The 23,081-nt window shown below is 37.1% G+C and overlaps 2 protein-coding genes across 6 annotated transcripts in view; both read right to left on the reverse strand.

Annotated features, from left to right (window-relative positions):
- Positions 1 to 23,081, reverse strand: part of LOC138712041 (EGFR adapter protein-like) — a 1,474,549-nt gene that overhangs the window by 215,437 nt on the left and 1,236,031 nt on the right. The window lies entirely within an intron of this gene.
- Positions 11,214 to 13,000, reverse strand: LOC138711580 (uncharacterized). The gene is made up of 2 exons (XM_069842735.1): positions 12,690 to 13,000; positions 11,214 to 12,579 (listed from the first exon to the last, which is right to left on the reverse strand). Exons 1-2 carry the CDS (start codon positions 12,953 to 12,955, stop codon positions 11,262 to 11,264), a joined length of 1,584 nt encoding a protein of 527 aa, XP_069698836.1. The 5' UTR covers positions 12,956 to 13,000; the 3' UTR covers positions 11,214 to 11,261.

Genomic DNA, 23,081 nt, shown 5'->3' on the forward strand with positions numbered 1-23,081 from the left:
CACGTTGCAGCGAAATAAGGAACACAATTGCTGGAAGGATCGATGGCTGTCATGGCGGCTGTACAAGTTGTTGTCTGTACTACGCTAGCAAAATTTTGCGAAATTTTCGTACTCCCATCTCGTTCAAAGAAAAGATAGCATAAACAATTTATTTCTTGAACAGGTAGTAATAACGGGTCCGTTGAAATGTTCGTTCATAAGCCATTAACATAATGTTTTTACATTGTGCTCATTACAAACAATACAGCAGAACTAAAGCAGAACACACCGCCATGACACAACAGTGCACGATGTTATTCGTCTGCTAATTCCCGCCCTATACAAGAACCAATCAGATTCACTGATGGCGGCTGATGGAGACTGCCACCACCTCTGTAAGTTGATGGCACCGGTGCGACACCGGTGGAGCATCAATGACGTCATCGGTGGAATTCGGAACACCGTGATGCCATCGGATTGTTCACCGGTGAGATTCGGAATACGCTCGATACTTCAGTACCCCGTGCTTACGTGAACAACTACGAGCTCAAATGACGCCAGCTTGTTACAAGAACAGACTACTTCGGTATTATTGTTGGTATTCATCCGCGTTCATAGTACATAACAAAATATAAAAGTAGCTTTTCTTTTACATATCGTTTTACATATGAGTGAAGGTATATGTTTCATTGTATTTAACAACTAGAATTCAATTTTTTATTTCCAAATAATACAACCTGATAGTTTCCAAATACGGACTATATTTTCCTGCGTCGTGTAAGTGTTTCGACTGACAGCCAATCACGGGTATGACAGCCACGTGCTTGTGTTTACATTAGGATTTTTTCTTACAGCGAAAACAGTATAGCTGTGGGGCTCAACAGTGACTAAGCAATAATGGGCTTCTAAAAAAAAAACGAATTCGAAGTTAGGGACGTCACAGTAATATATTTCAGCCAACAAAGCTGCTATTCATTGTGCAGCTTGTTATTGCAACAAAAAGGAATTTCCTACACTTTGATTAAAATTAGTTTGGGATTCCTAGCTGATACATATTTAGGGTATTGTTGCCGTACATTTCACTCTTCCAGTACTTGATGCACGCACGAGATCTGTCGGTGTGATTCGAAACTAAACAAACAGCAAGCTGTGGGAATAAAATTATAAAATAAACATAGGTAATAAAATAATAAGCCAATAACAACGAAACAAATAGATTTAACAGTGAATTAAATACCAATAATAACTAAAGCCCAATGCTTGGGTACATTAAACACAGGAAAGAAGTGCTAGTTACTTCCGTTTCTCTCGTGTGTCTTATATGAAGGTACAGTCGGTTGGCACAATAAATAAAATTTTATACAACTGCAAATAATTTTTCCAGTAAACTTTTGACATATGAAATAATTCTCTACATAGTCTAGGCCTATGCAATAGAGTATTTTTGTAACAAAAAAAGCTCCACAAATTATATGACAAAACCAAAACTTAAAATTAAATTTAAAACAAACCCTAAACTCTATAGAATTACAGTAGACCTGTATATTTTGGTTTTTATGTAATTTGTATAATTTGACGATCTTGTTGTAAAATGTTTCCAATTAAACATTTCTCCCCTTTACTACACAACGCTTGCATATAGAAAACTCCTTTAAACCTCAAAATGTAAGGGGTACAAACTGAAAATGTGGAATATCAGAGATGTCTACATCGCCACGCTATTAGATGACAATGTTCCGCTATAACATGATCTACGAATCACCCAGTTATATCCAGTGCCAGCGTTTTTGGCGCGTGTCCTTGATAATCTGCCCACTGCATCAAAGACAAGACATTCGCACTTCGCGTTTTTGGGATGTGTCCTTGAGTACACTGTCCAGTCAGTGGCATCTGTTGCCAATTCGTCTGAGAGTGGTACCACCTCCTAAACAGATGTGACATCTGCAATCTGCCAATCACATTTGTCGGCTTTCTCGCCCACATTTTGTGGCAAAGATAAGATACTCGCTCTCAACGTTCCCATTACTTATTTTACACGCCAGAAACGGTGGCATTGGCTGTACATCTGTTATTTCATATGACGAAACCCATATTTCCTGATCTGGTATAACTTCCCTTGTGAGAGATTGAACATTTTCATATCAGGGCGCAAAACGATATTCAAGCATTGTTATAGTCCACGGAAGTTTTCTTTTGTGTACTTTTCTACAAATATCTTAAAATGATGGTTTTAGAGTTTTTCAAACGAAATATTAGCTAAGAAGATCACGCTATACAAGTCTTTATAAGACAGTGACTGTGTAAAAAGAAATACATTTGAAGATAAAAAAGATCTGTTTTGAGTTTACATTTTGTGTGGGTTTTCAATGCTCTGATAACATAATGGCATAACTGATATTTACCCCATTCGAACTGAAGTATTCATTTCAAACTCTTCTATCAGTAAGTTAACTTCCAAACGCTTAGGATTTCTTTCTTTCTGAATAGTCACTACTTTATTTGCTGATATGAAATTCTGAATTGATTACAAGTGAGGTGGGATGAGTGGAGAGTTGTTTATGAAGCAATAGTAGGTTTAAATTTATCGCAGATGTCGACGGCTTCAGTTAGTTAGCTTTAACTTGAAGGAAACGCAGTGAAAGCGCAACTCGGCTATCAAGATACTCTCATACTTCACTAGGCCTATATTAATCAGAAGCTGATTGTACTAACTCTGCAGCATGGTGTTGAGCTATACTCTATACACAGCTAATCTGATTCCAGTTGGTCGATGACCAAACGTTGGGCTCTAATAATAACTAGGCTATATAACAAAACAGAACAAACTATGTTAGCTGCAAACTGCTACGCACAAGCCAATCAGTAGACGAAATAGACAAGCGTGGCTTTGTCCACAAAATGAACCCAAAATGAACCGACAACAACGATACTACGTCACAATTCAGAAAGGGCCGTGATTTGCTGTTGCTATAGCAACAGTGATTGCTTCCTGTAAACATACTTCCGGTGCAGTCACAAAGTAATTTTAATCAAAGTGTACTTAGTGGAGAAAATGGAAGAGACACGACGGATGTTTCCTTAGTTCGTTTCTTTTAACGAGAAACATTTCAATGGACATCTACCCGTGATAAATGTCAGTCACTATTTCTGTGATGCATGTACTCTACGTGCATTTTGTTCCTTGGCGGGAGATCTCCCATGCCAGCCACAACGTAGCATAAGGGATAAAATAAAATAATTCTTAAAATATAACATGCATAATTAATTAATTCATATTTTCCGCCCAAGAACAAGTCTTTCACTGCAAACCCAGCACCAATCTTCCCTCTTTTTCCACCTTCCTATCATCTGATATCTACTTCAGCCCCGAACATTTTTCCCATTCAACATTCTTTGCAATGCATCCTTCAGTAGGCAGTTTCTTCTTAGCCTCTTCAGTTTCAGCGTTATTCTTTCTGCAACAACTTTTTCTAGATAATTAACTGCTTTCGTTGTTTTTGATTTGACGTTCGTTGATCAAATTTTGAAGAATATTGGTGAAACCGACCGAAACTGCTGTTGATTTGGCGTTTGTCAATAGAATATGGAAGAATATTAGTGAAACCGATCATAAGTTGCTAATTTGTTGTATGATCGTGAAGTTTTGAATACGTTGGTAAAATCGGCAGTAGGGTAACTGTTGTCAATTGGATATTTGTTATTCTAATTTTGAAAAACACTGGAGAAATCGGCAGTAACTTATTAACCCCGGAACACTTACCAGGGTGCTCGAGTACCCCAGAGATTTCTAAATTTACTGATAGATGGCGACACAATATCGCTGGACTGGTAGGAATTCTAGTACTCGTAACTGAAGGTACTAGAGTCCCTACCAATCCGGCGATATTGAGTCGCCTTTAGAAACCTCTGGGGTACTCGAGCACCCCGGTAAGTGTTCCAGGGTTAATTTGTTGTTTATCAATAACAATTTTAAGAAATTGAAAAGGCCGTAACTGTTGTTAATTTGATGCTTGTTATCAAATTTTTATTAAAGTTGGTGATACCAGCCGAAACTGTTGTTAACTGTGACGTTTTTTAAAGAAAATATGTCAAAGACTTTTGGTAAACCAGTCATAGCCTAAATACTATTAATTTGAAGTTTACTCAATTTTGAAAAAGTTGGTAAACCAGCCGTAACAGTTGTTAATTTAAAAGGGGAGACGGATGAAATTTTGGTTATTTTCAGTTAAAAATAGCATTTTAGATTTCTTGTGAAAAATTAATCAGAAATATCTTATTAGGCCTGTATGTTAAGCAAGTTTCAATGCTATGCGGCGTTTGAAAGCATAAAAATTACACAATATACAGGGTGTTTCCGGGCTAGTGTTACAAACTATCAGGGATGATGAAGGGCACATGTATAAATTTGAGATAAGGAACCCTGGTCCGGAAATAACTGAGTTGAAAGTTACAAGCAAAAATAGTTGTGTGGAAATGAAATAATTTTATTCCTCTGTAGCCTACACCTTATATGTGTATTTATCTGTACATTTTACACATACTGTATTCATCTGACGTTGTTTACGTTGTCTACTTACAGTATTCCACTCAGTGCGCTGTCTGTGTGGTGGGGACAGGAAACTACACTAAGCAATACAGATAACGTAATGTGTAACGGACATGACCAGTCCTGATGTGCACGTCTGCAGACAGCAGTGTATTTGCACAAGTTGCAGTGTCCAATCCAGGTATGCTCAAAATTGTAAAAGCGCCGATTACACGGATGATGCTGAGCTGCATAACACGCACTGTGTACGGACCGGGCTCCGCAACTACATTGCAGCACTGCCTGTGGCATAGTTCTTACACTCTTACAAATATGGATAATAAACTGAATTTGAGAAAGGAAAGAGTATACACTGCAATATTCAGTTATTAAATTATTTATTATATTTAATAGACTATAGTTATGATATAATAATATCATAGATAATATCATTTTCATATTCCACTATATAGCCTACTTTGGGGTCTATTCAACATCTGGATTCTTTTCTGCAAGTAATCGGGAATATATTTCCAACGAATTTACTGCAATGCGCTAAAGATGCTCATCTGTTAATCGGGACCTATGTTTGGATTTAGTAACCTTCATTCTCGAAAATAATTGTTCGCACACGTATGTCGAGGCGAAGGTAGCTAACATAGTGGCAACGAATAAGCTCATCTTGTAATATTTTGTTTTGTTCATTTTTTCAAATAATTCTATGCTTGTCAAGTCATATTCTCTGCATTTAGTTCCGAATTCTACGTTAGTTAGTAATAACTCGTCCTGGAACTGCACTCTCACGGATTGTACTAAATTTATGAAAAGATTAACAAAAATACTAATATCAATCTCCATACGTCTAAAATCACTAAATCTATGTTCTGTGAATTCACATTTGAACTGTTGCAGTACAGAGACATAATTAACTATATTTTGTTCAGGCACCATACATCTCTTTACAAGTTCACCATCCGTGAAGGGTTTTAGTGCCTTAGCTAATTCCCAACATACTACATAGGCTAACTTGCTTCTAAACATAGACTCTGAATTGTTCGACTCTCTTCAATGTTTGTCCTTTCATGAAGTGCTTTCAATTCTTGAAGCTGTAGTGCACGTTGCATCCCTGAAAAATTATTTTATCAAAATATCTATTTCTGCTGGAATAATATCACCACAATAATAATAATAATAATAATAATAATAATAATAATAATAATAATAATAATAACGTTGGTATATGAAAATAGGCTATATTACAGAAAACAGCTTCTCTGTCACTTCGGCATGTTCTGGGTAGCAGAGCCTATAATGTAGTTTTATGTTGCTCAGTAGTATTCCTGACAGTACCTTACAATATAGTAATCACTTTCCGTTTTCACCGAACGTACAACAAAAATAGGCTTCCTCCCACAATGTACGGAATGATCGTTTGCTTACAGAAGGTTTTGATTGTGTCATTGTCCCGCACTGTTCGTGCGTTTAGTAAGTACTTGAATTGCCTTCTGCAGCCATCCGTCGAGCTTCGAACGAGGAACAGCACGCTCTACATTCGAAGGTTGTGATTACAGAACGTAATCGCGAGTCAGAGAATGAGCATACCTGATCCAATCGATCAGTCCAAGTGAAATGGAGGAGTACACGAAAGTGGCATATGCAGACATAATTTTCGAATACGAATGAGCCAATGGGAACAGTAGACAAGCTTACAGATTGTATCGGGACAAATACCCACGTAAGAGACATCCGGCCCATACCATCTTTCCACGACTGTTCCATTGGTTAAGGGAAGGAGGGCACGTGGTGCCAAATTACAATTCCATTTCCACACAACTATTTTTGCTTATAACTTTCGACTCAGTCATTTCCAGACCAGGGTTCCTTATCTCAAATTGATACATGTGCCCTTTCCCATCATCCATGAACGCCAGCCCGGAAACATCGTGTATAAATGGCTGCACCCATGAACTTTAATTTCATGCATATGTTACAAGCTGTTTTCTCACGCTTGTTTTTCCAGCACATTTCGTTGTGTTCGAAGTTTAAAGGCTCTTACAATTTTGATGCTAGGAACATGAAATTTTTACTGGATGTTCTATAACTGTGGTTAACAAAATAGAGAATCACTTTTTTGATAAACTGAATAATTTTGAAATTAAGAAATAAAACATATTTAGTGGACACTAAAACTTTAAATTTTGAAGTTGCATTTCTTTTTAATTTTTGTCTCCCATTTAGAGATGTAAATTTCAAATTTTGGTTACGTAATTCTTTTTTAACCATATCTGAGATGCTGTAAAAAAGAGCGATGCATGAGGAGATAGATTTTGAAAACACACAAATTATTTTTCTTAAATTTGAATAACTCAAAAATAATTCATCTGATCACAATGAAATTTATATGCAAGAATATTTAAGCAAAGGGACGAAGTGTACAAAATATAAAGTCTTTATCTTAAAAATTGTATAAATTATAAATTTTACACATCACCCACATCACATCGAACGTTAAGTTCGTAAAACAAATATTGAAAAATGTTATCAAAACCAGTCCGTGTTTGCGCGGTGTGGGTCACTACAGAAAGCAGAAATTCGTAGAAGAGCAATATTAAAATAATGAAATGGACAACATTGTAGATATAACTACTGAATGCCAATTTAGATGGCTTGAATGTGGTAACAGCCTCCACTACCATGCACCACTGCACGGGGCAACGAACCCAGATACCGCAGCAAGGCCAGACTACGGTATAAATTGTTACGTCGACAACAGCTGCGGCCCAGAGACACAATACAACTTGATGGACGCCCGTGCGATGTCGCCACCATCGCGCCGTTATGGGACAGGTAAGTACAGCGGAGTCCAAGTAAATTGGATACATTCCGCACCGCTTCACTTCGCTTTTATTTCTCTCTCTCTCCTCCACGTCCCCTCCAACGGTCCATCACCGAGTCTTTTCCATTTGTCTCTGCGAGGCGAACGGATATTTTCCAGACGAAAGAATTACCTGTTTGTGAATGTTTCCAGTTTATACGGGACAATCTACTCCCCATACAACCAGCTTACCCCACTTTAATGCGATCGTCAGGTGTTAATTCGTGCGCCGCGCCGGTCTGAAAACTGTTATAAGTTACGTGAGCCAATTTTAAACTCCACGAAATGAAGTCAGACATGTTCGACCAAATGAAAGATGCGAGAAACGCATTTGCCGTGGCCTTATTTGGATTTAAAATGAAGATGTTATCTTAAACTACAGTATATTTAATACCCTACTTCTATTTATTTACAATAATAGTATGACCTTATATTTTGCCTCTTTCTCATTTGCAGTGGAACTGTAAATCATGTGTTCATCTTTATTTTTTGGCCATACTACTTTTGTGTCCATTATTTTATAACTCCATAAATTGTTACTTATTGAGCATTTATTTATTTACTTATTAACGTTTAATAACATTTATCTACGAGCCTGCTCTACACAGAAAATAGAAGTCACTCTGGTGCGTTATCATTGCTAAATGTCAGTAATTCAGTACTTGTAAAAGATAAACAACACAAACCTATGTGTACAGTAAATTAAAGAGCAAAAAATAAAGATCCTTTTATCTATAGCAATCAAAACTCGACTGGGATTTAACTGACTATTGCACGATTAGAAGAAAGTATATAAAGATTAGAAGAAATAAAATATTCTAATACAATAAGATTAGAAGAAATAAAATATTCTAATACAATAAACTATTAATTGTCTTGAAAATGTATTATTGTACCATCTCTTCCTTACAAATATTCCACTAGATAGCATTAGTGCATTATGATCAGTTGTTCTCTTGTAACCAGTTGTGCCAACTATACAATCTTCATTGAACTCTATGTGCGATTACTAGTCAAGAAAGCTTTGTTGAGTCAGTTTCATTTTATTAAAACAGTTACATTCCACTCCAATTATACCTCTCTCTCTCTCTCTCTCTCTCTCTCTCTCTCTCTATATATATATATATATATATATATATATATATATATACATATATATATATATACATATATATATATTTATTGGGTTATTTTATGACGCTGTATCAACATCTAGGTTATTTAGCGTCTGAATGATATGAAGGTGATAATGCCGGTGAAATGAGTCCGGGGTCCAGCACCGAAAGTTACCCAGCATTTGCTCGTACCTCAACCAGGTAACTTGCCCCTACCCGGATTCGAACCCGGGCCACCTGGTTTCGCAGCCAGACGCGCTGACCGTTACTCCACAGGTGTGGATACGTGACTGCCCATAAAATCATACAGCAGAAGCTATAACATAATATAAATAAGGTAAGTGATAGAAAAGTTTTAATTAAGGATGACGGAATAAACATGAATCCTTTTTAAAAAATACAATTAATGAAAGTAGAATGTTGGCAAACAAAGAAACAAATGCTAGGGAGGTGGTAAAATTGTAGGATAAGCAGCCGTGGTTGGTTGAAACACATCGGTCCGTACCGTTTTGTTAGTCAAAGGTAGTATGACGTAGTAAAAGTGTAATAAACGTAATAGTCTACGCAATTCATTTTCCTTCAATAGGCTAATAAATATTTTAAACATTGTTACAGGATTACTGAAACCGAGACAATTTCCTCTCACTCCCTATCTCCAATCTCTTGTCACGACCGAAGTACAAGAGCTGAATCTATAGGCCTATGTATTGCGACTGAAATATGTATGCAAACACGATTTTTGAAATCTGTATTAAGATTTCATCTAACTTACAGTTTAACTGTTTCTTTATCATTTGTTAATAAAGCTTTGATATATTTAAAAAGACTGATTATGTAGTCCACTGTGACGTCATCTACAGGTAATATACCATATTGGCGCGAAGCAAGCGTGCCGACTACATGCGCGAATATGTTGTAGCCCTAATATTTTACAATTTAAAACTTAAGCATACAAATAACTTATATTACATAATGTTATTCAGCGGTAACTTGTTAATAATATACATAATGTTATTCAACGGCAACTTATATATGCATTTCTGTGCTCGAGGTTGCGGTTAGAGGAGACGGACAATTATAGCAGCAGTAGAGCAGTCTCTTCGAAGATTAGTACAAGACGCTGTGGATGGCATCCGTCGTCTACCTGAGGTGTGGAGGCGGTTCCTCATGTTGGAGGAGATTATTTCTGAGCACTACAACAATGTCACTGTTCCAAAATGTTTTCTTTGTTGTTAATTCAAATGTTGCCACTAATTATTAAATGACCCATGTATAACTTCAAATTTTTGTGAAACACCTCAATAAATTATTATTATTATTATTATTATTATTATTATTATTATTATTATTATTATATGACCATATATTTTGATCAACCTATATTTAGATGACAGTCATCATCATAATCATTATCATCATCGAATACTGCAAAATTTGACACCATTTTATATAAAACTGTATAATAATTTGATCCCCTCTGTTTTGCACAGACTATATTTTTTTTTTTTACATATAGTAATGTCAGTTGCACACCGAAATATATAAAAAAGTTATTCCAATGCGAAACGCTAACAAAGCATTATTATAAATTAATATTAATAACATCGTATTAATTGGAGCATAAAATTGTACACAATTCACAGAAAGACCGCGAATTCATACACCTATACTCAGAACGTTAAATTAGTAACGACCACGTGCGCCCATGTGATGCTTTTATGGCCTCTGCCGAATTAATTACATTAATAAAGCTAAACATTCGTTCAGAGTCACGGATTGTGTTAGAATGGAAACAATAGCAGCACAAATATTGTAACAGCCCCATTTATAATAATTCTCAGGTTTAAATATTACGAAATAGTGGGAAATAAAACAAAAAAAAATTCCTAAAATCATCAGATTATTATCAGTTCGAATTTATATATAGAATGCATAGGCACTAAACAAAATAAGCAGTGCAGTGTAAATTGTAAGACTTTCTCTTACATATCACTCAAATGAATAACATTATGGGAAACATTTTTTATATATCGACTAAATTTGCAGAATTTCGAAGAAATGTTAGTTTTGTAAAGATTTGAGACGAAACCTGATTCCCAATTCAATTAATTACTGTATACTAAGTTGCGGAATTGATCAAACTGCCTTAGAAAATTTAGCATGAATAAAGTCACTATTCACATGTTCGCTAATTCGTGGTGTAACGCATCTTTTCCCACTCGCGGCAACCTTGCAGCTATTCACGGTCATGCGCAGCAATGGCTAGTCTCACGAATGTGACACATAGTTTCTCATTATACGTTTTACCTTACCTAACAATTCAATTTCTTTATCCCAGAAGAAATAAGATATAGAAAGCGTAAATAAAAGACATAAAAATAATGACTGAATTTATTTTTATTGTTGCTAAAGGTGTAATAGTTTAAGTATGAAGTTAATGGATTATTACAATGATAGGGGAAGACCGTGTATATTGGACCACCTAAGTTTGAATGGCCGTAACTCACTTATCATATTGAGAAAAATGTCCCTGAATTTTTTATGATGGTAGATTGCCATAATAAATCCCTAAGTAGAATAAGACTTCACTAATTTTAATTCTAGTACTTCAAAAATAAAATTTAATCAAAATTTTGAAGCCGTGTAACTTGAGCCAGGGTCGTGTAACATGAACCAGAGGATCGTGTAACTTGGACCAGGCATATTAAACACATTTAACTCCTATAATGTTGTTTATTCAAACAAAAATTTGTGTCAAGCAATGATTTCACATACAACAGTAATAAAATAGTTCATTTGTAATTGTTGCACATTCTTCGTGGGCCCATTTTCCACACCGATTGCACTGAATCCAGTCTTTGTTCTCACTTTCACCACAAATAACACAGCGTGTTTTGGATGTCACCTTAACTTTCGAATCAAATAATTTTCTCTTCTTTGCGGCCTTCCCATCTGATTGTTGCTGCAGAGCATTCTTGTGTGGCGTAGCGGTCAGCACCACGCCAGATGCATTGTATCTCGTTCCGGATTTTCTCTGTCCAGATTTTGAAGACGAAGGCAAAGGGCTTATTTCCTTCACTGACACATATTCTGTGAGACCAGAAAGTAGCTCCACATTGTCTCCCATCTTTTTCTCTGCTGATGCTGCTGTTGTTGCTCCTTCCACTTCTGCTGCCCGAGATACTAATGGTGATGGCCAAAGACCAGTGTACCTGAAGCCATTCATTGTAATCTGCATATTTGCTGCTCTGTGGAATGCCACTCCTACCAGTGAGGCAATGTGCTGGACATTCAGCTGCTGTCCTGGAAGTGCCCTCATCTTCGTTGATATGGCAGCTGACATGAATGTGTTCAGAGGTTTGAAGAACGACACGTGCAGCGGTTGGAGACGGTGCGTGCAGTGCGACGGTAGAGATAACATAATCACACCGTACTGACGGCAGATCTCAATCGCTTTCAGCGACTGCGTAAGGCTACTGTGACCATCTAAAATCAACAATACTTTCTCCTCAGGGCCGGGTTTGACAGTTCTAATGAAGTGCCTAATCCATTCACAGAATGTGTCAGAATCCATCCATCCCTTATCCTGACAGCGGAAGATGGTGTTAGGAGGTGCTCCAAATGTGAGAGACTCCATCATTTTTTTCCTATCGTAAATCAGCATAGGAGGTACAAAGAAGCCACTCGCACTCATGGCATACACTCCTGTAACATTCTGACCTCGCTCACACGAAGAAATGGCTCCAACCTGATGTTTTCCCCTCTGTTCCAGAATCTTCTCTTGGCGTTGAACGACAGTGTGGGATGTCTCGTCCATGTTGAATATTCTGACTGCAGTTAATTTGTGTTGGTCGACAAGTTGTTCCAATGTGTCAAAGAACTTGCCGACTACAACCCTGTTGAATCCTGAAGCCCTGGCAAGTGATGTGGCTTCTGGCTGCCTAAGGCGAAGTTCGGGATGGCGCTTCATAAAGCCGGAAAACCATTCTTTGCCGGCAGACTTCGTTTCCTTGTTAAACCGAGTGGCAAGTTTATTCTTCTCTGCAATCTCGTATGCTAATTGCATAACACTTCTCTGTGTCAGTCTGAAATTAAAGAATAAGCAGATTAAGTATTAGGCCTATATTAAGTTTGATTGAATTAAGTTGTAGGCCTAATGTAGGCCCTAATATACATTTTGTTGTAATGTATTTACCCATAGAACATTTTTTCTAGCTGCAGAAGATGTGTCACAAGATCATTTTCCACCTCTTGTGACAAGTCAAGTGGGTGACCGGGCTGTCTAATTTTAGCATCCTTCCTTTTGTTGTATCTTTTAAGGGTGGCACTAGGTATATTATACCTTCGTGCAGCCTCATTGACGCCAACCCCTTCCGATATTGCAACTAAACCGAGTTGCAGATTTTCTTCTTTCCACTTCCCAAACACTCCCTTCGCTTTTCTTGCCTGTCTTGTAGTCATCTGTAAAGAAATGGCGAAAGCAGAATTCGCTAAAAAGTTGTAATTGTCGACCCACCAAATGAAACGAAGTCTTATTACATAATTTAAGAAATAAAATATTATTAACATTGAAATGAACTAAAGTAATGTTTTATAATATTATTATTTATATAATATTATATAAATAATATTATAATTATATGTCCTTACAAAATTTTCATCCACTGACCTCTGATTTTTGGAAATTCACACTAGTGAAGACATAATGGACAATTTTATCTTCTAAATTTGTTATATTGTAAGGGTTGGTACATTTTAGCATTGGCTCAAGTTACACGCTTTGTGATGGTTCAATTTACACGCATTGTAAAAGAAACACTTAAAAATTATTTACGTAAAAACTACTTTACAAACATTGATATAAATTTCACTCAACTTACCTCAAACACTGGTATTTCATCCTATGTATAAGGCAGTCTTGTATTTCTTAACGTCTTCGCACAACACGCTGTCAAACTATTGTGAAAAGATTTGAAGAATTTGGGGACAGAATGTTCGACACCGTTATGACCATGTCAAGCCAACCCTTCATTATGAGATTTATGGACAGTTGCCTACCATGTAGAAGGTTCAAAGCGCTGTATAAAGTACCTTGCAAACTATCCCGGAAATAGTGATTGCATCGGTGGCTCAAGTTACACACTGGTCCAAGTTACACGGACTTCCCCTATTACTGTTCACAGTCTATTTTCTTTAACTGTTTTTTAAGATAGAGACAAATAATCTCTCATTATTTTAAGTAAATGTGTGTAATTAATTTTTCACAAATTTACATAAAAACATATACAGAGTGTTTCCGAGGTGGTGTTACAAACTTTCAGGGATGATGGCGAAGGGCACATGTATCAATTTGAGATATGGAACCTTGCTCCGGAAATGACCGAGTCGAAAGTTACAAGCAAAAATATTTCTGTAGAAATGAAATAATTTTATTCCTCTGTACACTTTATTTATGTGTATTTATCTGTACACCTTACACATACTGTATTCATCTGACGTTGTTTACGTTGTCTACTTACAGTATTCCATTCAGTGCGCTGTCTGAGGGATGGGGACAGGAAACTATTCTAAAGCAATGCAGATAGCGTAATGTGTAAGGGACATGGTAGGTCCTGATATGCACGTCTGTAGATAGCAGTGTATGTGTACAAGTTACAGTGTCCAGTCGATCAGTCCTAGTGAAATGGAGGAGTACACGAGAGCGGAATAAGCAGACCTGATTTTCGAATACGGATGAGCCAATGGGAACAAGAGACAAGCTCATAGATTGTATCGGGTCAAGTACCCACGTAGGAGATATCCGGCCTATACCATCTTTCCACGGCTGTTCCAAAGGTTAAGGGAAGGAGGGCACGTGGTGCCAAATTACAATTCCATTTCCACACAACTATTTTTGCTTATAACTTTCGACTCAGTCATGGTTTCTCATCTCAAATTGATACATGTGCCCTTCGCCATCATCCCACCTCGGAAACACTCTGTATATGCATACATATAATCTTTCAGATTGTTCCCTTTTACGAAAATCTGCAATTAAACTTTATACAGTTGGGAACACTGGACGAAAGATACTTAGAAAAAAAAATAAGTGTAACCTATAGACCTATAGCATTTGTGGATCTAAAAGGTTTTTGACAGACTGGACTTAAATAAACTTATGGGGATCCTGAAGAAGACAGGCGTGGATTGGAAATAGAGAAGGCTATGAAACGAGTCAAACTCTAGATAGGAGAAGAAATACCAAAGAGTAGGCGAATAGGGAGAGAAGTACGACAAAGATGCCCTTTATCATCTACTCTGTTCAACAACTACTAAGGCTGGGCACCGGGAGCGAATCCAAACTCTAAACGGGGACGCTTAATATTCATCCGTCACGGCATCAACGCTGCGCGGTATTCGGCTGGGGGCTGGGAAGAAAGGGTTTGAAGAGAAGTCATATGGCTCCCCGTGAGATAGTATAATTCGCTCTTGGTGCCCAGCCCTGAACTACTTGAAGAATTTGATAAGAAACTGTTTTAAAAACCAGAGGACGGGTGATAGTAGGAAGAAGAAGAATAAAGTGCATAAGATTTTCTGATGAAATGCCGTTGTTAACAGAAGAGGTGATGATACTAAGGGATATGCTACTGGAGCTAAATGACAGCTGAGGGCAGTATGGGATGAAGATAAATGCAAAGAGGCCGAAGACCATGGTTATCGGAAGAAACATAAAGGAGATAAATGTATAAATTCTAAATGAGGCAGTAGAGCAAGTGGACAGCTTCAAATAGCTACTTTGGATGTACTATATGTAGTAACATGAGTTACTGTCAAAAAGCGAAAGGAGGATAGCAATAACAGAAGAAGCTTCTAATAAAAAAATGAGCATTTTATGCGGACTTTTGGAAAAAGAAGTAAAGATACTAGGTTTGTTCGCACAGCAGATTAATTGTAATAAAATTATTTTCCGGGAGTGTTTTAAAATAGAAGTTAGGCTAATTTAGGCCTATAATTGTTCTTTCAGATGTCTGATTCAAACACTTATAGTGATAACGATATGTAATATATATCCAATGGGGATGAGTTAGACTTTGTGGAATTATCTGAGGAAAGAGACAGACCCTAAAATGAAACTTATTTTCAACATATTTTCCCTAGATACAATAACAGCGAATTTATTATTTTCGTGTAACCCGCCATGTAGCAGAGAATCTCTCTCAACAATTTGAAGTATTACAATATTTTAAGTAATTGATTCTGCTGTCGTAAGTTCAAATAAGTATCTAGACGGCAGTGGTTCCAACCAGTTTGGAAATATGTTCGTACAGCTCAAATCACGGATGGTTTGAAATTGGTTTTCAAACCGATCATGCGCATTAGATGAAGTTGGGGCAGTTTGCAAATAGTTCTCAAACCATCACAAACTTGCTGTGCGAACAAACCTACTAGTGAAGTGCTTTATGTGGAATGTGGCATTGTATGAGGCAGAAATATTTACATTACGACGAAGTGGAGAGAAACGACTAAAACATTTAGAGAATGGAGCGTGTGAAGTGGACAGACATAAAAGAAACTGAGCCGTGCTAGAAAGAGTAGATGAAGAAGAAAGAATAATGCTGAACTCATCAGGAAGAGAAAAAGAAATTGACTGAATCACTGGTTAAGAAGAAACTGTTTACTGAGAGATGCACTGGAAGGAATGGTGAAGAGTAGAAAAGTTCGGGGCAAGGGAAGATAACAGATGATAGACAATATTATGGGTTTTATGTGGAGACTAAGATGAAGACAGAAAATAGGGAAGACTGTAGAATGCTGGATTTTCGATGAAAGACTTGTCCTTGGGCAGGAAACTATGAATGAATGAATTCTTACTGTATTTCAGGCTTCCTCAACTGTCCCTGTATCGTATAATTTCGGAACAGCGTGTGTATTTGATAACTTGCGGTAAATGAAGGACTTCCATCACCATTCGCTCTTACAATATCATGCAGAATTTACTCTTTATCTAACGAGCAGGAAGTTGCTAGTTTCATTGCAACCGAACGTACTGTATGGTGTGAGGGGTTGTTTAGAAAGAGTCAGTGTAGTGTAGAACTCTAAAGGGTGTGGGAAGAGTGAATTACCCAGGTGTGAGCAGGTACAGGACTGTTTGAGGCAACTAAATGCTTTTTCACTGTGAAATAGTAAAACAGTTGACGGCTTAAAACACTCCAAACAAACCAAGTCAGTTTGTCTGCTTCAACGCCGCCCAGCGTCGGTGCTCGCCTGTCTGTCTACATGAGACGAGACGGCAACAAAGCATCAGCAATACCGATAAAAAAATATATATACACACACACCACAACGCTCCGCTGCACCCATTCATATTGAGAGATTTTCCCCACAGAGACTCTGGAGGGGGAAAAAAAATGCTTCTCCAGTGTGCTCAACTAAATATTTGGAAACAAATTCAAAGCTCAAACACTTCAGACGACGGAGAGCGGGCACTCTGCTCGAAATTAAAACTACTTTCCTTAAATTTGGTTAAAATGTAGGTTTTTATCCACTACTGGCCGGTTTCTCGAACAATATTTAGGTATTCATTGAAGATTCTCTTTAACAAAAACAAAAATTATGTATGGCCCAAAGGGGCAAAGATAAACGAGCCAAATATATTAAAGGACATAATATTAGAATAAAAAATAGTATACAAGAGTTTGTAATGCACTTCACAAATGCATATTGTAGAACATTTTTTGCACGACCATATTTTTAAAATTGCAAATAGGCCTACAATATATTTGCATTGAAAATTTAGAGCAATATTATTTCAAAGTCTTCGCAAAACTGCACTCTAATGGTAACTAAGTAACAATAAGTGCAATGTAATGGACCTATTTCAGTATACATTTATATTATGAAGAATGGTTTCCCTATATGCATTCAACAAGGAAAACTCAGTGCGCAGAAACCAACAGGCGTGACTGTCTTGCGTAGTTGACGTATGCTCCCGTTCCCAGCATGCTCTCACGCCTACTGCAGGGGTGTAAGAGGGGTATAGCATGCGCGCGAGGAGTCCGAGCTGAGTTTTGCTTGTAGGATACCTATAGGGAGACGTTTCTGTGTAGGAATTCTAACTTTCAAGGTCTAAGAACAATAACTGTAAATACAACAAAAGATACGATCGTGCAAAGAATATTTTAATTATTTAGAAGTATCTATAGGTTTAATGGAGGAAAAGATATAGATAATAAACTACAAGCTTCCCAATATTTATGTGATACCTTCAAAATAACATTGGCAAGATAAGCACGAGAGGAAACTCTCCTGAAATTTTACAAACTATTAGCCGTGCCTGCGCTTTTATATGGCTCTGAAACAAGGACCCTGAATTTAACAAACAATAAAAAGAACTGAAGCTGCTGAAAATAAATAGGGTAAAGTTGCCTTATTCCGTGATATATTTTTTCACTGAATGTCACGGGTTTGGATATCTTGCTAGGAAGTTCACCGATGTCTCAAAAGTACGTGAAAGATGCAATCTTTCGAGAAAGATATCTGGCGCTATACTCGAACGGTAAAGCTTTGACTGACATTCAATTTAAAAAAAAAGTATCATGGGATTAGGGATATCACGGAAATAGGCAACTTTACCCCATCTGCTATTTGTGGCGGGATACACTTAGTGGATAAAAAAACGCAATAAAGACATTCCAAACGAACTACGAATATTCAGTTTAAAAGATAAAATAGAGGCCTATAGGAAGAAGTAAGAGCATGCCAGTAGAATGAGTACTAACAGAATGTCTTGGAGAAGCTTAAACCGCAGTCTAGTATATACAGTCACGAACCTTGAGTTGTGAGGGTGCTAGGAACAATAGACTGTGCCGGTACTATTTCGTATTGTCTGTAATGAGGCGATATTAGCGATCCTAGTGGTTAGCAGCTATCTATGGATGCATATTTACTACGTATTGAGCTTCGTGACTATATATATGTGCTTAAACTACCACCCGAGAGAGGAAAAACGAGACCAGGGACGTCCACGGAAAATATGGCTTTAGCAGCTATATTACGTGTAGCCGGAATGAACCATTTGGTTTAATTCTTATTGGATGATGGTGATTATGATTAAACATGAGTCTATATTATAAACTAGTTTCACGAACATTCAGTAGACCTAATGATTCTTTAAATCACTTACTAACTTAACCTTGAGAGATTAACTAACTTGTCTTCGGAGAATACGGAATCTGTAACTCTTTCTACATGCGCAGAACTATCAAAAGAATGCATTAACCTTCAGTTTTCAGCTGCTTTCATTGAAATAACAAACTCTACTAGATATATTAGAAATATTTACATTACTAGAGACGGCGACTATGGTGATTATTGCAGTACAGCAATATTATAAATCTTCAAAATAAGTTTATCGTCTTCAGATGAAGAAGTATTCAATATACAATAATAGACTTAGAATGTATAGAAATCGTGTTAAATTCTTCACAAAATATAGCGAAAAAGAGTTCTAGGAAGTGGCATTCACGGATCTGGTAACAAAGATATATACGGTGTGGTCTTAGCCAATAATAGGGTCTGTAACATACAATTTACAAGGACAGTTTACTAAATACAGTGAGTAACTTAATTCAAGCCAATAAATAACATACAAGAGCAAAGAAAAAAAAAAAAAGAAGAAAGAGAAAAGTATGAAAAAATACATTTAATATAAATTGACAATCAGACAGAAGCCAGTGATATTCAATAAAAACATGGATATAGTCGACAGAAATAAAAGGTAAAAAATACACACATTTGTTAATATTATATATCATGAATAATTTTATAAATTTCTTTTTTAAAATCTTCAATTTTAAAATATTTCAAATTTGGAAAATGGTTTGTAATTTTATTATAAAGTCTTGGGCCGAAATTAGCACCACGTTTAAGAGCTGCACTTGTATGATATAAAATTCAGGTTAACCTCAACAAAAGCGGAAAGGCTTTCAACTATATTTGGAGGTAAATTTATACGAAGCACTGGCGGAATTAATGCTTTATCAACGGACAGAGTAATTTTCTTCCATGTTTTTTTTTTATCACCAAAACATATTTTCTTCTCTCATGTGATTTTATGAAGCAATGCTGTATTGTGATCTGCCATCTTACCTGTAAAACGTAGACTATAATTAATCTTGTAAACAAATTTTAATAATTGAAATTTACTCAACTTGTCACTTGTCTGTGATTGCTCTGTCAGCTTGGCACTAGTCAAATTACTCTTTTTATGAAATAGGGCACAGAATGATGGGCTTTTATTTTAAATACTACAAACATATCTACCCATAATCCAGTCTAACCATGTCAGTGTAACGTTACTATGGTTATTTAAGTGGTTCAACAGTTTCATTTCAGCAAGCACATAATCTTACCTGAGGATGACTTCATCTAATTATTCTACACGGATGCGCGTGAGTTGCGATCTACCAATCTGTTATTATCCATAAATCATCCCAACTTTCTCTTCGTTATTGCCCGCCACTCATTCTAGAAGATACTGTAATAATACTGTACGAGTTAAGAGTATCTCTGGACAGAAAGTTTATGAAATATAGCGAAACTTTCTTTCCTCGTAGGAACACATTCGGTTCTCGCAGTCAATTTCATTTGCCGGGTAGAAGTTACAAGTACTGAGAAGACGGAGCTCTTATAACTTCCAGCCTGTCGATTCTTCAAGTAAATGCTCGATTGCTGATATCGAGAAGAATCAGTCGTTCTGTGTTATAGACCCGAGCGTCGCATTAGAAGAAACAACTCTACTTCCTAGAAATGGGGTCAACATATATATTGTTATGTTGCTTTAGGCTGGGGTGAGATTATGGGTTACCACATAAAGAATGAACAAAACGTGAATAAAAAGGCGGTGGGGGGGGGGAAGGCAGAACAGTGATAAATTGTATCACATAATCTCCTCTCGTGCATCATAAATCACATGTGAAACATGTATAATTAAATATACTTCACGCCTCAGTGCTACCAACGTCACGAGAAGAGTTTAAAATCATTCATTCATGGTTTTGTAGCCATTACAGGCATTTCACTGCAAATCCAGCACTCTCCAATCTCTTCTATTTTCCGCCTTCTCTCCTAGTCTCCGCTTATGGATCATAGGCATATCTTAATATTGTTTACCATCTGATATCTTCTTCTGCAACCAACTTTTCTCCTATTAATCATTCCTTCCAGTGCATCCTTCAGTAGGCAGTTTCTTGTTAGCCAGTGAGTAATCCAGCCAATTTCTTTTTCTCTTCCTGATCAGTTTCAGCATTATTGTTTCTTCGCCCACTCTTCTAGCATTTCACACTCTCCATTCTTCTCCATATCTAAAGTACATTTAAAATGTCTCTAGACATTTCTCTTCACTTCGTCGTAATGTCCACGTTTCAACTCCATACAATGCCACACTTCACACAAAACAATTCATTAGTTTCTTCCTTAATTCTTTTTTCAGAGGTCCGCAGAAGATGCTCCTCTTTTTATTAAAAGCTTCCTTTGCTATTTCTATCCTCCGTTTGACTTTCTGGCAGCAGCTTATGTTACTACTTATTAGAGATGAACAAAACTAACTGCCGCTCTCGCTCGCTGTGTTCGCTGCATTTGTCTTTCGAGTCTCGGCTCGTCATTCCCGCTGCGCTTCGAGTCTCGCTCGTCATTCTCGAAATAGCATTTAGTCGGCTTGGAAAGATTTCGTAACTTTGAATAACATACATCATTGAAATAAATAACACAAATGTTTAAATGAGACAAAAAGACAAAACAGAACAGTAACTTAGTTATCAAAATGTTCTGGTTCTATTATATGACATTACCTATGGTTATATAAATAAAAAAAAAAAAAAAATTCTCGAATAAATTTGCATTTCTAAGAAACATAAAACATGACATTAATATCTTTTTACTTGAGATTGCACACTTGATCTTAAACATATGAAAAGAAAATTCCTAGCCTTTTAATAAGGGCCTAGTAATTAAATAAAGACTGGGGATCGGATTATTAGCCTACCTATACACTGAAAGATAGAGATGTTTCAAGTAAGCTACTTGATTGTTTATACATATATAACAGTTGCCAAAATAGATAAAAGTTCAGTCAGGTATAAACAACTGCTGACTTCGGGACTTCGGGATTTGATCAAAATATCGACGAGCACGGGAAGACTCACAACCAGTCTTTACGTCAAGGACGCGATGTAATACAACATTGTCGTGCGGGTTTTCGGCTTTGCGGGCGCTGTTAGTCTCGTTTTCTCTATCGTTGTTCATCTCTACTACTTATAGTACACCCAAAGTATTTGAAGTTGTCCACTTGTTCCACTGCCTTATTTCGAATTAGCACGTTTACCTTCTTTATTTTTTTCCCGATAACCATGGTCTTCGTATTGTTTGCACATATCTTCATCCATACTGCTTTGAGTTGTCATTTAGCTCCAGTAGCATATCCCTTTGTATCATCTCCTTTTCTGCTAACAACGCCATATCATCAGCAAATCTTATACACTTTATTCTTCTCCTCCCATTACCCTTTCTTTCACTTTCACTTCCGCCCCCATGGAGCGGAAATGACAAATATATTTTGACTCACAATTTTGAAAAAAAAAAAAAACAGTGCAGATAAGGAAAGCATTTCACATCCTGCCACTAGTTAGAAGATTAAGATGTAATGTACATGTAAGACAAGTGAACTGCAGACCAGACATTTCTCTATAAATAGAAAAGTGCAAGAAAAGATATACAGTGCGTATACTAACTGGCTCCACAGGAGAAGTGGCAAGCAGAACGCGGGGACTCGAACAGTTGTGTTGGTATCGTGCAGGTAGAGTCAATGACTTTGGCCGCATTGAATTGTGGAGGGTGGGAGAGAGCGAGAGAGGAGGTGTAATATTACTGTGTGTTCAAACCAGACGCTACACAGTACAAACTTTAACATTGCTGCCGGGTCGAATACTGCCGCTTGTTTCACTGCGGAGCCAGTTAGTATACACACTGTAGTAAGCCCTACAAAAATTGGATTTTTTTTTGTATGTACAGAAATAGCTACTTTTGTCCCATTTGGTTTTAATAACCATCGCAGTTGGTAAAGCACCGTAAATTAAACCAGCGTTGGCACGCTCAGCTAAAGGTCTCGGGTTAGATGCCCGGCCACGGAACAATTTTCTCAGCCCTACACATCCTTCCAGGAAAGAGTGATTGCATACCTTTTAATTATTTCTCCTCCAATTTTCCCTTATTTCACTTTCACTTCCTCCCTCTCACGTGACAGCAATTAGATTTCGTCAATTTTTTAGCTTCTCTCCTTTATGTTTTTCAGGCGAAACTGCGGGAATCGGAGTGAGACGAATGGCCAACAGCCTTGAGCTCACAGACACTTCCACTTAGTCTCAAATTCTCTTGCAAAGACGAGCGGCAGCGTATGGTACCTTTCAATTGTTTCTCTTCCCATTTCTTTTCTTTTATTGTCATAGAGATTTTCCACACAATAATCACAGAAGTACTGAATACTCCGTACAGTATATTATGCGTTATGTAGGGTCTAGGGCATTTCGTAACCCGAAATTTCGTCACCGTTATA

Source organism: Periplaneta americana, chromosome 13, assembly GCF_040183065.1.
Source record: "Periplaneta americana isolate PAMFEO1 chromosome 13, P.americana_PAMFEO1_priV1, whole genome shotgun sequence".
NCBI lineage: Eukaryota > Metazoa > Arthropoda > Insecta > Blattodea > Blattidae > Periplaneta > Periplaneta americana.

Coding starts and splice junctions, on each gene's coding strand:
- LOC138711580 (XM_069842735.1), bottom strand. CDS start 12,955: ATGACTACAAGACAGGCAAGAAAAGCGAAGGGAGTGTTTGGGAAGTGG. Junction 12,580..12,689: donor CTAGAAAAAATGTTCTATGG/GTAAATACATTA, acceptor CTTTAATTTCAG/ACTGACACAGAGAAGTGTTA.